At 41.2% G+C, this 17,058-nt stretch overlaps 1 protein-coding gene across 4 annotated transcripts in view; it reads left to right on the forward strand.

The window, feature by feature from the left end:
• METTL25 (methyltransferase like 25) overlaps positions 1 to 17,058 on the forward strand; it is a 203,552-nt gene that overhangs the window by 69,659 nt on the left and 116,835 nt on the right. For all 4 annotated transcript variants that reach the window (XM_083182338.1, XM_083182339.1, XM_083182336.1 and 1 more), the window contains exon 3: positions 13,325 to 13,498. In XM_083182338.1, coding sequence (XP_083038464.1) covers positions 13,325 to 13,498 — 174 coding nt within the window. The remainder of the gene's footprint in view (positions 1 to 13,324; positions 13,499 to 17,058) is intronic.

The following is a 17,058-nucleotide window of genomic DNA, read 5'->3' on the forward strand; positions in this document are numbered from 1 at the left end:
TCAGGGAATATGTATTGAAGTTTTGTTTTTGTAAGTAGTGGAAACATTTGCAGAAGCAGATATCGGATCACATTGGGAATTATAGTGAATAACTGGCTCATAAATTAGCCTTTACATGAATCCATATTCTGGCTCTGTGCTGCCACGTATTTGACACAGTTGTGTATGTTATATTAGGATTTGTAGCAGAGATTGGCTGGTTCAAGCAAAAAAAAAAAAAGGCTGCCTTATTTAAACTTTCAGCTTGTGTTTTGTACCTTGAGGAAATTTTACATATGTATATGTGTATATGTATAGTTTTCATTCTAGCACTCGCCATCTTTGAAAACCCATGCAGTTCCTCTTCCCTGCCTGGGGTGTCGCTGTCTGCTGTAGTTCTTCTAGCACAGTGTGTTCTGCACTAATATGCAAACCAGAGCTGTGCTCGAAACACCACAGCAGAGCGCAACACACCAGGCAGGGAACAGGAACTGTGTTTTATCCCTATAGATTGTAAGTTTGAAGCAGGGCCCTCTTATGTTGCTTTCCCACTGCAGACCAGTTTAAAGTACTGGTAATCTTAAATGGTATTTAAAACGGTATTAGCATTCCCACTGCAGCAGATTACCGTTTTAAATACCATTGAAGTACCATTCCCATTGCAGTGAACCGTGTAAAATGTAGAGTGCCTAATCCCCCCCCCCCAGTGTAAAGAGTGCCTAACCCCCCCGTACCTGCCCTGTGCCCCCACCTCCCCTCCCCTTGTACTTACCTGCACGGGGATCCAGGCGGGGATGCAGGGCAGTGGGGAGGCAGCGGGGGTCCATGCGGGGTCCAGGCAGTCCCAGTGCCTGATGAAAACTAGTAGTTCTCACTTTGCGCATATGTAATGAGTGCACGTGCATAATAATGAGCTGCTCATTACATATGCACATATGTAATGAGCGGCTCTTTATTATGCACGTGCACTCATTACACATGCACAAAGTGAGAACTACTAGGTCTCATCAGGCACAGGGACTGCCTGGAGGCTAAATAACGTTTAAGAGGCATTCCCACTGCCTCTTAAACGTTATTTTAACGTGTAGGACTCTGCTTTAAAAATGGGTTGAAATACCATTTAACTTTAAACGGTATTTCAACTCTGGCACTTTCCCACTGCAGCCTTAAACGGTAAATTGCACTGAAAAATCTGCAATTTACCGTTTTTGAGCTGCAGTGGGAAAGGGGCATTAACTCCAATTGGTTTGTTTTATCTCTGTTTACAGTTGTAAAGTGCAACGGAATCTGTTGCGCTATATAAGAAACTGTAAATAAATGGGTTTTCAAAGATGGCGGGTGCTAGAAAGAACACACACACACACATATATATATGTATATATAAAGTATAATATATGCGTCCAGGAAACAATAGAGTGCCTTCACTGTTTAAAGGCAACAGGTGAAACAAGGACTTCATGTTGACCTTCAGAGGAATCATTTGCTGCTTCCACGACTCTTTTTTTTTTTTTTTTTTTTTATTATTATCGTATTTGAAGCATAGTGTACATTGATACATTAGTCAACAAGAATTCTATTCAGATTCATCCATGCATTGTTGAGAGAGAGCTTTCATATCGTTACATCCTCAGTCTTTACAAGTATTCATTAATGGCTGGAGTATTAGTTCATATTCCCTATGCGTTCCACTCTGTACGGAGCCCCCAGTTGGTCTTATATCTTTGTGTCCTTCCGGGTACGGTCTGTTGGCCGCTCCCCGTTTTCCCAACTTATTTGCAAAGACGGTTCCCTGCTTTTGTTTGTTTAATTTAGTTTGTATTCCCCTTATTTGTACCTTAGGTTGGTTAGGTGCTCCGTTAAGAGAAAAAATCATAGGTTTAATCCAAACTCATAAAAACTAGATCAATAAACATACAGCAAATAATATTAAATTTACAAAGTAATCAAACAACAAATCATATAAAACGATATAGAGCCACATTGTTTTTACCCGTTGCGTAATAGATTTTTTCCCGCCTAGCTATCCCCTCTCTCTTGTTTAATTTAAGTGATGTTTATCGGGTCTTCATGTAATGCTACTCTTGTTTCGTACCAACTTGTTATTTGAAAACACTGTCTTAGATGTATCTTTATTGTAAATGGTTGTTTTTCTATAATGGCTCCCCATGTCTCAAAGAGCTCTTTCACCCTTTTTTCTTTTTGGAGTGTCGCCTCCACCCATTCCATACGGAATATGTAAAATAGTTTTTCTTCGAATAGTTTCATAGCTTCCACGACTCTTATTCTTTGCTCAATAGTGATATCAGAGAGAGAAAACTGTGCATTGCCAGTGCTTTATTAAATTGTGTCCTCATTTGGCTAGTTTTGTTTGCCAACGTTGTAAAGTTTTGGTTGATTTAAATAGTTTAGCAAAGGCTTTAAAAAAATAATAAATATCATCAAAATACAAACAAAGGGATATTGTGTTCTAAACAACTTGTGTCATAGCATGAAACAATGGTTGGCTACATGGAAGAAGTGGACTAAAAAATAAACATGGAAATTAGAATCTCTAAATGTTAACAACGTTGCTTAAGAACTTCTTAAAAATAAATCTCTAGATTTTTGCCTCATTTTCTTTTTTTTAAATTCAATATTTTTTTATTGACTTTTGGAGATACATCCAAAAACTATATAAACAAAGCGAAAACAAAAGAAAAAGGTATTCAGTCTATAGCAGACAGGTTGCAAGAGTACAGAATATGTTTAATCCAATATTTGTAAGTATAAATATAAATAACAGCATGTAAGTATAAATAAAGTATAGTGGGCACATAGTGTAACCAGATATGTATATACTATCCCCTGCTTCTTGGAATTACAAAGCAACTACCCAAAGGCACCATTTGGGTATATCCAATGAGAGATGAACAGGGGCAGGTAATGAGATAGGTCTGGACATATGCAGTAAAATGCATGACATCAAATTTAACACAGGAAATCTACGTGTCCAATTAAGGTTCACTAACATTGGAAAATACTACAACCTAACTATCAGTAAAAATAAAGAATATAAAAAAATATAACTAAAAATAAATAAACATAAACTACCAAAAACAATCCTTCCCATAACCCACTGCCCTGTATAACCTACCCCCAACTTAGGCATTCCTGGATCCCAGGACATCTTATCCTTACACCACTATCTAGACCAGTGGTAACCAACCACGGTCCTCGAGAGCTACCAACAGTTCACATTTTCCAGACAACCCAGCTGCTGCACAGGTGCACTCATTACTAGCTGAAACATTTTCATAGATCCACAAGTGGAGCTAATTACTTCACTTGTGATTCTGTGAGGAGATCTGGAAAACATTAACTAACTGTTGGTAGCTCTCGAGGACTGGAGTTGGCTACCCCAGATCTAGACTAACTAACTTAACTCCCCACTCACCCGCCTACAGGGACAAAAAACGAATGACCTCTATCTAGGGTGTAACTGGCTCTCCCACCAGAAATATGTAGAGCAGGTCTACTACAAACATAGTATATTCAGCATCATTCAAAAAACAACAGAATAACAAAGCATTGGTTAGACCACACCTAGAATATGGAGTACAATTCTTGGCCCCGCACTATAAAAAGGACATCATAGTACTGGAAAAAATCCAAAGAAGAGCAACAAAGCTAATAAAGGGAACGGAGAATTTAAGCTATGAGGACAGATTGAACCAACTAGGATTGTTTACCCTAGAGAAGTGACTTTAAGAGGGGACATGCTTAACATGTACAAATATATCAGGGGCCATTATAAGGAACTGTCAAGTGCCCTTTATACTGCAAGGAAGGACTCTAGGACACGTGGGCACGAGTTTAGATTAGAAGAAAAAATATTTAGTTCCCTTAGAAATAAAAAAACTTTCATGGTCAGGGCAGCCGAACTATGGAACTTTCTTCCTCGTGAGGTGATGTCGGCAGACACAATAAATACATTTAAAATAAAGTTGGACAAACATTTATTGGTTAAAAACATCCATGGGTACAATCTGTATTTTATAATATCAGTATTCACTACATATAACAAGGGTTAAGCTAATAAACCAAGGTTGTACTCGATGGACGCGAGTCTTTCTCCAGCCTTAACTACTATGTATATTGTAAGAATATATTAACTTCCAGCAACAGTGAAACAAAATAGAGAAGCGCATTTCACCAGCAGCAAAGTAAATTAGAGCATCAGTCTGGCCAGCTTTGTATAAATTTTGAAAGGGTATAAATACAGTACTAGTCCCATACCGAATAACTCCAAAATGGATAACAAAATATTTGGCACAAGCAGAATGGAGAAAGGCCAGAGAATCCAGCACAAGTAGGAGTAGAGACATTGGAAAGGGTGAGGTAGCACCATGGTATTTAGGCATATAATGACAAAAAAACATGCAGTCTGAACAGGATCATAGAGAGATACAGGCTCACATTATATATTTAGGCACAGGATTTGAAGAACTTGTAAGGTTTTCACAGGGAGATATAGTATCCTCAGTGTCAACTGTGGATGTCAAAGGGGTGCATGTACAGATGGAGCCGTTCTCTTTCATTGCTGACTCTCGCCAGAACATCCCTGCTGGCGAGCACTGGTGGAGAGGGACACACGTGCATCACACGCACGTGCGTCCCAGTCACTCGGCGGCTGGGCGGCATGACCCTGTCCATCTCTGCTTCAGGGAGGTGGGCATGGTTAGAGTGGTGTGTGGGGTGGTAGGGGCTGGCGCCGGCAACCGTCCGCGAGGGCGACCCAATGGGAGCTCCGTCGGAACTGGGCGCATGCCCCTTCCGACGACTGGTGGGGTCTGGTGGCTGGCAATAGAATCGCCAGCCCCTGCAAGCATGAGCTGCACTCTATCTGTAGGAAAAAGGTTATCCTTATATAAGCCTGTGGGAATTGCAGAAACCATAATAGCACAGCGAGGAAGCAAGACATCCTCTCTGACGTTACTGTCCACAACAGTGCAGAGAATGCAAGGTGTATCCAACTCCACTCCGCTCAAATCCAGGATGTAGAGGAATGACCTGACCACAGCAGGCAGACATGGCGACACCAACCCTCCCAGCTGCTTCTTGTTATTTGGCATGTGTGTTCCAGCATCTGGGGTCTGTCTGTGGCCATCTTGGACTTTCCTGTCTCAGTGTCCCTGCACAGAGTGTGAGGTGTGTCTGGAGCTGTGGATTAAACTTTTCCTGGCCTCCTGTAGCCTTCAGCCTGATACTTGATGGTCTGCATCCCTCCAGCCGTTTGAATTGTCTGGGTATTCAGAGGAATCCTGTCTTCATTATGGATGTTTGACAACTTAGGTTCTTCAGGCCTTGGCTCAGAGACTCCTTCATGAACTTGAGGTGGTTCATCTGGATGCATTTCCCCTGTCTTTTTGCTGCTGAGAGTGATGTTGAGAGGCATCCATCCAGGTCTGCAAGCGGCGTAGCTAGGCACTGAGGAGTGCACAACAGCCTCACCTACCAGTCAGCGAGGGGATACACCCACACAGCACAGCGTCCATCAGTGGCAAATGGCGCAGCACAGAGGGTCCACCACTGAGGTCACCAGGCTGACAGAGACAGGAGATACACTTCGCTAAGGTGCTGCAGGAGGATGTAGGAGAGGTTACCCAACCTTATATCTTAGAAGAAACAGGAATCACTGCCCAGAAGGGATATATACAGATGGAGCCGGCCTCCCTCTTGCTGGCGAATTGCCAGATTGTCTCCGCTGGCGATCCGCTCCATCTGACTGAGACGGCGCTTCACCAAAGGAAGCGCCGTCGGAAGGGGACGCGCGCGCGTCCCCTTTCGCAGATCATATGGCGGCCCTAGCGCTCATCTCTAGAAATAATTGTAATTAAAGTATCAGATAAAAAGTAATGACAAAACATACATCTCTCACTCCTCTGCATATTCATAAAAATGGAACAGTCTGCACACTGGGTCTTAGGACACAGCGCATAATGGGGCAGATGTATTAAGCCTTAACAAGAGATAAATGCAGGGGTGATAAAGAGGGATAAACGTCCAGCCAATCACCTGCTAACTGCCATGTTACAGGCTGTGTTTGAAAAAAGTCAGTAAGGAGGTGATTGGCTGGATGTTTATCTCTCTTTATTACCCTTACATTTATCTTTTGTTAAGGCTTAATACATCTGCCCCAGTGGGACAAACAGTGACATCCAGAGCTTGCAAAACATCTATAAACAAATGTCTCATATAAGCAGTGCTATTTTTCAGCAGGAACCAGCAGGAACTCAGTTCCTGAACCTCTAATTAAATATGACATCATCGGGAACTAAAAATGTACTTTCCATAAGATAAGTTTTATTTTAAAGTCACCTGTGATTGCCTTTGTTCCTAAATACAATATATACATCTATCTGTCCCTCCCTCTCTTTATTATATATATTATTTTTTATTTAATTGATCCACCCCCAGACCTGGAGATCCTGCACCTATTTTTCCAAAAAAATAGTACTGCATATTAGGATCACTGCCACCCTGACATGCCCTCCTAACAGATGTCCCAGATGCAGCCTTAGTGGCTGCTAAGTAAAGATACTGTCCCAGTAGGTGTGCAATTTTATCCAATACTGTCCTGTCATCAAAATCTTAAATTAGAGAAGTCACGCTCCAAGTCAGTCACTATCCATGTGTGAGTATCTCCTTCTGACAGTGACCTTTGTGTTGCCATGATACTGGAACTATATGAGTAGGCAGCAACAGCAAAGCCCTGATATAGGCAGTTACCATCATTACATCACAGCATGACCTCACAGATCCCACTGGACAGGTTGTTTCTGGTTTGAGGCCCTATTTTCTTTTGCATGACTGACCTGAAGGAAATGTGATTTCACTCCTTATTGAAACAATTACACTACCAGCAGAATGTTATTTTTATGGCAGGATTTCCCCATTAATCTCAGGGTTTGAGAGGCTTGGTGTGAGCCCAATTTTCACTGTGGTTGTGTTGCTTTTAATTTTCATTTCAGTGATCATCTCAGTTAAGGATAAAACAATGTTTACGGCACTGATCTCCCTCAGAAGTATGGAGAAACTTTTAATTCAGCATCAATTTTTTTCATGTTAAATATATTTGACATCTAAATATTGATAAATAGAACAACAAAATTAAAAAATTGCCTTTGAAAAGCTACAAGGGCAACAGAGTCTATAAAAAGATCAGCAGAGGCTGGCAACTGGGACCCTGCATGTTGGAAGGCAGAAAACACTACAGCACATGAAACTGCGAAAATCAATTAGTTAATTTTAATGTTATTACAGCAAATAGTTTGAAACTCCCTGGCATGGTTCTCTTATAAGTGATCCAATCACACCAGGTCTGGGTGTATTTGTTTGATTTAGAATTACCAAATTGTATTAGCAAAGGGGCGTTTCCAGTGGCTTACAACCAACGTTATATAGGTATATCATTCATCCGCCTGGCTAGGGCCAGGACTAGATTAAGTTCCTCATAGTCTGGGACTATAACTGTTCAACTGCGTATTTCAGGACCAGTGCTATTGACACGTGTTGACCATGTACACTTTATCAGCTCTTGTCCCTAAATATGTAAAAGTACAAAAATTGCATCATTTTGTGTGGAAAATAGAAATACCATTTTAATACGTTTGATTTAAGGTAGTGCTACTATGAACTGGGACTGGTGTAAAATGTCATATATAAAGTTTCCAGTGTACGTTTAAACAAATGTGTTTTCGTTAATTTAATTCTCCACTATCTACTTAGTATTTATTATTTATATTTTATTCCGAGAATGCAGCGTTGTCAACCGACGTCAAAGTGAAGGCCTTGCGTAACATGTTTTACAGTTTTATAATACTGTGGCAAACAAAGACCGGAATGTAACCTGGCAGATATTCAAAAAAGAGAATTTCAAAAAAGCAACTATCCACAGGTATATTAAAAAGATCCAGCTTTCCAATAAAATAAGTTTCATAAAGAATCCGGGTCGTACACCGAAGCTAGCGTCCCAAAGAAACATGGAGATCAAGAAGCTTTACAGGAAGAACCCCTCCAGTTATGTGGCTGCAGCGCCAAAGAAAATGAAAATGAAAAGATCTTGGGTAGGAAGAATTAAAGTCGAGAAGTTGGGCATTAAAGCCATAACAAAAAAACCCTCTCTAAAATACACCCAAGGTCAAGAACCACGCATCCAGGCAGCATGCAAAACACTTTATCGAAAAATGCAAAGAAAAATCCTCATCATTGATGATGAGACATACGTCCCCGTGGACCCATCGATGCTCCCAAAAAGGGTACTTGTGGAGTATCACGGCTCCCACGACCTTCATCGTATGCTGATTGTATGCTAAAAATCGCATCGCATCGCATACGATCAAATCGCATGCGACGCGATGGCACACGATTTTGCACTGAAATGCATCAGAATGCATTGAAATGTGTATTAAACTTGTGAAATGCCCCCAAATGCCATTTTTCATAGTGCACCACCCCCACTATCAACGTCAACCCGAAGCGTGGCGAGCGCAGCGAGCCCGCGAGGGGCGGCGGTACGCGTCCTACGACCTTTTTATACCCCCACTATCCACGTCGGCGTGGAGTTGAGAATAGAATAGTGTGGCGAGCGCAGCGAGCCCCACGAGGGGACGCGGATACCTTCACAGCTATACGCGTCCCCTCGCTGGCTTCACAGGTATCCGCTGCGCTCGCCACGCTTCGGGCTCGGTGGCTCGCTGCGCTCGCCACACTATTCTATACACAACTCCACGCAGACGTGGATAGTGGGGGTATGAAAAGGTCGTAAGACGCGTACCGCCACCCCTCGCGGGCTTGCTGCGCTCGCCACGCTTCGGGTTGACGTTGATAGTGGGGGTGGTGCACTATGAAAAATGGCATTTGGGGGCATTTCACTAGTTTAATACACATTTCAATGCATTCTGATGCATTTCAGTGCAAAATCGGGTGCCATCGCATCGCATCGGATGCCATCGTATGGCATCCGATGCGATCGCATACAATTTTTGAGCAAAAATGTTAAAAAATCTGTAAAAATCGTATCGCATCGTATGCCATCGTATGCCACTACATATGGCATACGATGCCATACGATGGGAGCCGTGATACTCCACAAGTACCCCAAAAAGGCCTTTTTTATCATTCAGAGAAGGATGCTGAAGTTGAATATCAACAAAAATTTAAGACCAAAAGTAAATTTCCTAAGAAATTCCTTGTTTGGCAAACTCTTGACTCTGATGGAAATGTTTCAGTACCCTTTGTTAGTAACACCTCCATGGACCAATGGGTGTACCTTGAAAATTGTATTAAAGGTATAGTAGTACCCTTCATCCACCAACATCATTCTCTAGAATCAGTACTCTTCTGGCCATTATGCAAATGCTGTTGTTAACAATCTTCAGGACATTCAGCTTGAATTTGTACATCGAGAAGCAAACACTCCAAATTTGCCGCAGTGTAGACCTATTGAACGATTTTGGGCTCTATGTAAAAAGAGATATTCAGACCATCCCAGAAAACCCAAAAGTTTGATTGGATTCAAGAGAATTTGGAAAAAAATTAGTTTTGAAGTTTTAGCTTCTCATGGAAAAACGTTTACGGAGGGGTTAAGAAAAAAAGTCAGGACTGTGTCCAACAAAGGAGTAAAGAAGGCAATGGAGGATGGTGTTTTGTAGTTAAGACCTTTGACTACTTGTATCTGAAATTGTAATTAAATACATTTTGTTGTATAAGAGTTATGACAAAATGTGTCCAGTCTCCTGTGCTACTAGTAGCACTACATGTGGCTAACTAGTGGCTGGTGCTCCTCATACTTCTTTTTATATGAAGGCCTGGTTCGTTAGCACCATCTGCCAAATTGTTAAGCTCGTCTTGATGGCATGAAATGTGTGAATAAAACATAAATATATTACACATATTTGTGCATTTTAGCCATTTTGAACATTTAGCACGTGCAAGAAACTCAACAGAAAATAAAGCAAGGACATTTTCTGCATTTGTACAATTTCTTTGCCATGTTAATCCCCCTGTGACTGGGGACGCCTGGTGACCCTCCGGAGGGTTGGCGGTGAAGAGTGGGAGGTGTCTCTGCTGAGGCGCGCTGCTTGGACGCACGGAAACGCCGGCACCATCTTGCTCGCCTGACACCTGGGCTGCGGTACCTGTGCCGAGTTACTCCTGCATACGCTGGGTTCCACAAGCATCCCTGATTTATCTGGAACTTGCAGGGTGAGGTCTATCTTGCGGTGAGGTGCTGATCTCTGACGCAGTTACTAGTTACCTGCTGGACTATATACTTGTGGATGTCCAGTGCATCTCTGGTGCTACCTGCAACTTGGAGGACTCCTGTCAGTGGCTCTGACTTAAATTATACTGCTTAATTTATTGTCACTTTCCAGTGCATTCTGAAATTGAGGCAGTGTGGTGTGCTAGCCATCACTACCTCACCTCTGCTACTTCTTTGGAGCGTGCTTTAGATATAATACTTCAGCGATGTCTGACCCCAAATCCTTTAGGCCGGTTTTGCTTCCACACAGAGGATCCTTGCTGCTTTTGCTGAAGAAAATATTACTTTCTCACATCCTGCGCCTGAGCTACAAGTACCTTCTATAAAGACACCGTTGCTTGATCTATCCTGTGAAATGGAGGCTCCCCTGATATCTCTACTACGGCTCCAGCTTATGTGGTGAATTTCATGAAGCCCTGCCCTACACCCCTAACGGCTGCACTATTGATAGAGGACTCCTTCTGTGCATGTTTGCCTTTAAATCCTTGGCTGGATAGGACATTTCTGGAATTTTTATCCTTACACTACCAATTGTTTTACGTGCGTTTTAGGATGTACGATGGTTGGACTGTATTATATATAGCTTTACTTTGCGCAACTGTATATCATGTTTTTCCTTTTTATGTATATATATATATATATATATATATATATATATATATATATATATATATATTCTATGTGGTGACCGGCACTCCCAAGTAGCAGGCTCAATATGTGCTAGCCTGGTGCCTTCCAGCATGGACCCTCCGGTCCTATTATATGGGGTAGGGATCAGGCGGCACTCACGGACTCCATTTCATGTGCAAAAAGATTGTTTAATCGTCCAACATGTTTCGGGCGTGCTGCATCCTGAGGACGGGCAGCACGCCCGAAACATGTTGGACGATTAAACAATCTTTTTGCACATGAAATGGAGTCCGTGAGTGCCGCCTGATCCCTACCCCATATATATATATATATATATATATATACATACTGTAACTGTACTGCACTATCCTCACTAAAATTGTTAATCATTAGCAATTTATTGCCCCAGTCAGAAGAATGACCGTACTAATACTATGCACCATTTTGCAAATTGAGACGCTCCGTTATGTATATCTTATACCCCGTTCCTATTGCTGTTTGTTAGAAAGGCGCGTTTTTCAGTTTATTACTCTGCAAGCGGCAAATTAATATTTTACATTAAGCCCTTTATTATCAGTTACTATATATCCTGATTACCATATACAGTATAACATATTTAGCTGGAAGAATTTGATACAGTATGGCCTGTTTTAGGGTCTTAAGTTTATAGCCCTCAACATATCCGCTTCTTAATATCCTGCACTGTTTCTATTCCTCTGGGGGGGGTCTATATGTTTAGATTTGTATAGGGTAGTTTTAGTGGGTGTAAGGTTAAGGGATCCAAGTATACCTAAGTTGGGGTTGGGTCATACAGGGTGGGGGGGTTTTAGGGAGGTTTGTTTTCCGTATATTTTAGAATCATTTTGGTGTAAATTTAGGTTTGTAGGGCGACAGGTAACTATGGCAGTACATTATATGTCTGATGTTAATTCCTTTATTCTTAGCGTATAACTGTGCTTGTATGGTGCCTGTGGGTACTCTGAGAAGTTAATCCTATTGCTATATACCACATCTTTAGGACTATGCTTAACACTCTTATCATATCCTACGCTGTTTTGATATGTACATCATGTCTTTATATTGTTGCACACACTGCTGCCCTGCAATCCATGGTGATCCATTTTGGGGTGTAATTGTCCTTATTTTCTTATGTTGTTTGTCTTTGAACACCAATAAAAAATATTGAATTAAAAAATAAATAAAACCTCTTCCTCTTAATTCTGAACAACCGATACATGTTGTCAACGAAGTCTGTGTTTGAAGACAAACGTTAGCTCTTCACGGTTAAACATTCATATAACATGTACAAACTAGAAAGTGCTAAAATGCATAATATCTAGTGTTCTGGTCCCTAAAGTAGTGAAATGATGAAGTCTGCAGTGAAAGGATAACTTGATAGTTGTATAACAATGTGTTATGTATGTCCCAGTGGCTATCGCTGCCCGAAGTCTTTTCATAAACCAATGCTATTTTTAAAGAGAAAGCTTACACCTATGTGTTTTTTACTCCCATTTGTTGGCAGTTTAACAGCATCTTCTGCAGAATCCTCCTTGTAAATTCATTGTGTTGTATTAGAGCCAAGGCAGCCAATAAATAACAAGTTTGACTTTAATCTCAGCCAGGTATTAAAATGTGCCTTGGAACCAAAATAGGTATATGTTTGGCCAAACATACATTTAGGAATAACACTTTCTGTAAGATGCAATGCACAGAATCTCCAAATGATCTATCTATGTGGTTTGAGACCTTTTCACAGCCAGCTCATTAAATTTCATACTTCTCTCTCAAAGGTAAACCATAAAGTCTGGACGTTTCCCTGCAGCATAAAATGAACCTAATCCAAATAATATGTCGTTGGAAGCAAAACAGTTGGGTAGTAATGCATAAAGCAGGGAAACCTTTATTATGTTCCCTTTCTTAGGTAGCAGACATGAATGGTGATTGAGGCCATTTCCATAGCAAACGAGATAAAATGGGTAACATGCTATATTTCAAGGGCTTTGCATGTGTCCTGAAGTAAAACACATTACATTAACAAGGAGTCTTATCCCAAATGTTCTTTTACAAATGTATTGCAATTTTAAAATCTATCCTGTTAATTTATCCAATTGTTTCTAAACAGATCAGTATGTGTTAGGTAAGACCAAATACTGGTGTGCACTCATATGTACTGGTCATTGAATCATGCTCTATAATGCATTGTGGATGCATGACTCATTTAAAAAAAAGGTGTGGAACCACTTGGGGTCAACATCATGAGGCAAAAAACAAAAGGGTGAAGGGTAGAGCTGTTAGAGATTGAGGTCAGAACCGGAGAGGTAATCGGGGAGGAGCATAGAGAGTGTCTAGTCTTAAGTATCTCATGTATTACCTATATGTTTTGCCTTCTTTAATGATCTCTTTGTTTTTTAGATTCCACAGAAGCTCCTGATATATCTAGGATATTTTCTTCTGCAACCAAGCAGCTTGTGGATCTAGAATCGTTTGTAGATGCTGCTCAGTACCATTCCCTGATGGCTTTGGGATTATGTACTCACATTGCAGAACTGTTTGAAGCTTTTGCGACTAGGAGAGATAAGAAACCTAGTGAGTATTTAATCCTTGGTACTTTATAAAAATGAAAGGTGAATGAGGAGGTGTGTGCAGTCTTTTCTTTTTTATGTTTTGTTAAGTAAATACATTTTAGATACATACATTAAGGCAGTATCCTATTAGCAGTGGTACTTTAATACAATGTGTCTATCCCATGGGTCTTCAAACTGTGGCCCTCCAGATGTTGTGAAACTACATGTTCCAACATGCATTGCCACATTTTTTCTTATAAAAGCATGCCAAAACCGTCAGGGCATGCTGGGACATGTAGTTCCACAACATCTGGAGGGCCGCAGTTTGAAGACCCATGGTCTATCCTATTACCCTGTGCCGGCACTGTTTCCCCCTGATACCCACTCTTATCGGGTATAAGGGGGAAAGGCATGCAAAGCATAATTTCCAATAAGCAGCCCCCAGACCCACAATAAGACATGGGATTGGGGGTTTATCCCTGATCTCATATGTATTTGTGGGATCATGGGTCCATTTTCTTCTGATAAAAATGGCCTCTAATTGTATACTGCCATAATGACTATTGGCCATTAATCGTGATATCAGACTGTTTTGATGCATTAGGACTAATAAGATACTGGCCAAAATTGTATTATTTCTTTTTAGGAATAAAATTATATTTTGTGGTTGAATACAGATATCATTAAAAAGCATTATTTTATGATTTTATGCTAGTAAAAAAATGTACAATTTTATGGAGATTCTTATATTTGGAAGGTACCATGGTGCTACACATTGCCATACAGAGGATAAAAGAGGACATACTATAAATAAAACTTGGCCATACTCTACAAAAGCTTCAGGAAAGCTCCTTCTCACAAGGGGATCAGTATGAAATCCTGGTGGTCGAAATACCGATGCTGGAATCCCAACCGCCGCAATGCTGACAAGAGGGGGCCGTGGATTGCCCCCCCCCCCCATGCCAGCTCGCTGCGCTTGACATGCAGCGGGCCCGTTGCCTCGCTATGCTCAGCACACTATTTTATTCTCCCTCTATGGGTGTCGTGGACACCCATAGAGTGACAAAGTGCCGGCATTGCGGCCGTCGGGATTCCGGCGTCAGTATTTTGACCTTTGGGATCACAATAGCACTTGCATTCAAGTTAGAAGAGAGCATATATGAATCAAGGGGAGTGTAAATTAGAACAGTTGTCAGGGCATATTAGTGTGGGTAGTATAGCGGTGTGTAGCCTATGCTCTAATAAAGAGATACGCTGTTAGAGTACAATTCAACACTTGAAGACTGAGGCAGAATCCATTGCATGAGTGGCTAGTGCTATAGGAGAAGCTATGTAGGTGTTAGTGGAAGTCTGAAAGATAAGCCAGCCCTTGCAAAATTGGGAATGCGTCATAAATAGTGATCCATTAGCAAAAACCAAACCATCGAACAGTGTTTTCCATCTGCGCCAGTATAGGGCTTTCCCTAATCTGTTCAAGAACCAAGTTGAAAGCTGTTATCGCTGGCCTCAAAAAAGCATGCGCACACCTGAGTTTTAACAAACACAGCCAGGAAACCCCATGTTTCCTCTCCTAAATGTCAAATTATTGTCAAAATGCGACTTCTATGCCTACAGATATTTATTTGCTGCTGGGCATGTGCAATGCAGACACATACACGCAGTCGTTCAATAATCAGATTGCATATTTTCTGATCCATGTATGATTAGGCCTATGATGTGATATTTAACATAGAATAAAAGGTACTTGTTTCCTAGGACGGCCACAATCGCGGGCATCGTGTACCTTTAAGTTAAGGTACACGATGCCCGCGATGGACCCGATTTCCTTTGAAATCAGGTCCATTTTGCGAGCAAAGGGAAAATCGCGGGCATCGCGTCAGTCGCGACCATTAACATTGGCACCGACGCGATGCCCGCGATTTTGCCATAGGCTTCAATGTTACCGTCACTCCACAATTGACGTGAACCCAAAGCGTGGCGAGTGCAGCGAGCCCGCGAGGGGCGGCTGTGCGCATCCTCCGACCTTTTCATTCCCCTACTATCCACGTCGGCGTGGAGTTGAGAATATAAAGTGTGGCGAGCGCAGCGAGCCACCGAGCCCGAAGCGTGGCGAGCAGACGCGTATACCTGTGAAGTTATACGCGTATACCTGTGAAGTTATACGCGTCCCCTCGCGGGGCTCGCTACATGAATATGGGCAACCTCTTGGTAATAAAGTACCTTTTTTGGCAGGTATGCTAAATTTGAGGAATTCGAGAATTGTTTTTTAGTGGAGAGGATTTAAAGGGCAATATACACAAAAAAAAATCAAACTTGACTTCTGTCTTTTTAAATTTATCTACAAAAACAATACCGATACCCACAGCGCAAAGAGATTTCTGCCTAGGATGACACAAAAAGAGACCTTCACCAAAAAAGTCTTAAAACATGGTAACATACAATTGTATTGTGTCACCCACTGGCAAAAATATGCAAATAACTTACACAGATAGTGATAAAGTCCCCCAAAAAATTTATTTGATATAACACAGAGTGTAATGAGGGTGCAAGAATCTAGGAAAAAAGGAATGTTTGCTTATAAGCGTATATCAAAATCTGTTGGTCTTCCAGTTTTCCTTATAATGGACCAATTTCCTAAAAGAGCTTGATAAAACCAAAGATAGTGCAAATACAGTTTTTAAGTTTAAAAGCACATAATTTATATAATACACTCACATTAAAACATAGATTAAAAGCATATAACCCAATAGGGTAGCGGGGCTCCTGGGACACAGAGTTCACATATGCAGCCTGTTTAGGTAAGCAAACAGTTCTCCTGTCCTCAGCGTACTCCCGGGTCCATTTGGTGGTTGCTTTAGCTGACCACCACCACCGAATGGACCCGGGAGTACCAAAGAAATGTTTTTTTTGGACTTTATCACTATCTGTGTAAGTTATTTGCTTATTTTCGCCAGTAAGTGACACAATACTATTGTTTGTTACCAGTTCTTAAATCCATCTGTCAGGGAAAATCTGGTGCTTTAAAAAATATATATATATTTTTTTAAATAGAAACATAGAATTTGATGGCAGATAAGAACCACTTGGCCCACCTAGTCTGCCCCTTTTTTAAACATGTTACCTCAAACCATATTTGATCCTTATTTTTTGTAAGGATATCAATATGCTTATCCCAAGCATGTTTAAATTGTACTACTGTATTTGCGTCTACCACCTCTGATGGTGGGCTATTCCACTTATCTACTACTCTTTCTGTGAAGTAATTCTTCCTCACATTTACCCTGAATCTTCCTCCCTCTAGTTTCAGTGAATGTCCTCGTGTTCTGTTGCTCTTCTTCCTGTGAAGAATGTCTCCCACCTGTACCTTGTTAAAACCCTTGATATATTTGAAAGTTTCTATCATGTCCCCCCTTTCCCTTCTCTGCTCTAAAGTATACATATTAAGATCTTTTAGTCTTTCCTGGTACATTTTGTGATGTAGGCCATGCACCATTTTAGTTGCCCTTCTTTGTACAGTCTCTAATATATTTATATCCTTCTGGAGATATGGCCTCCAGAACTGAACACAATACTCTAGGTGAG

This window comes from Crinia signifera, chromosome 4 (assembly GCF_055691185.1).
Source record: "Crinia signifera chromosome 4, ASM5569118v1, whole genome shotgun sequence".
Lineage (NCBI taxonomy): Eukaryota > Metazoa > Chordata > Amphibia > Anura > Myobatrachidae > Crinia > Crinia signifera.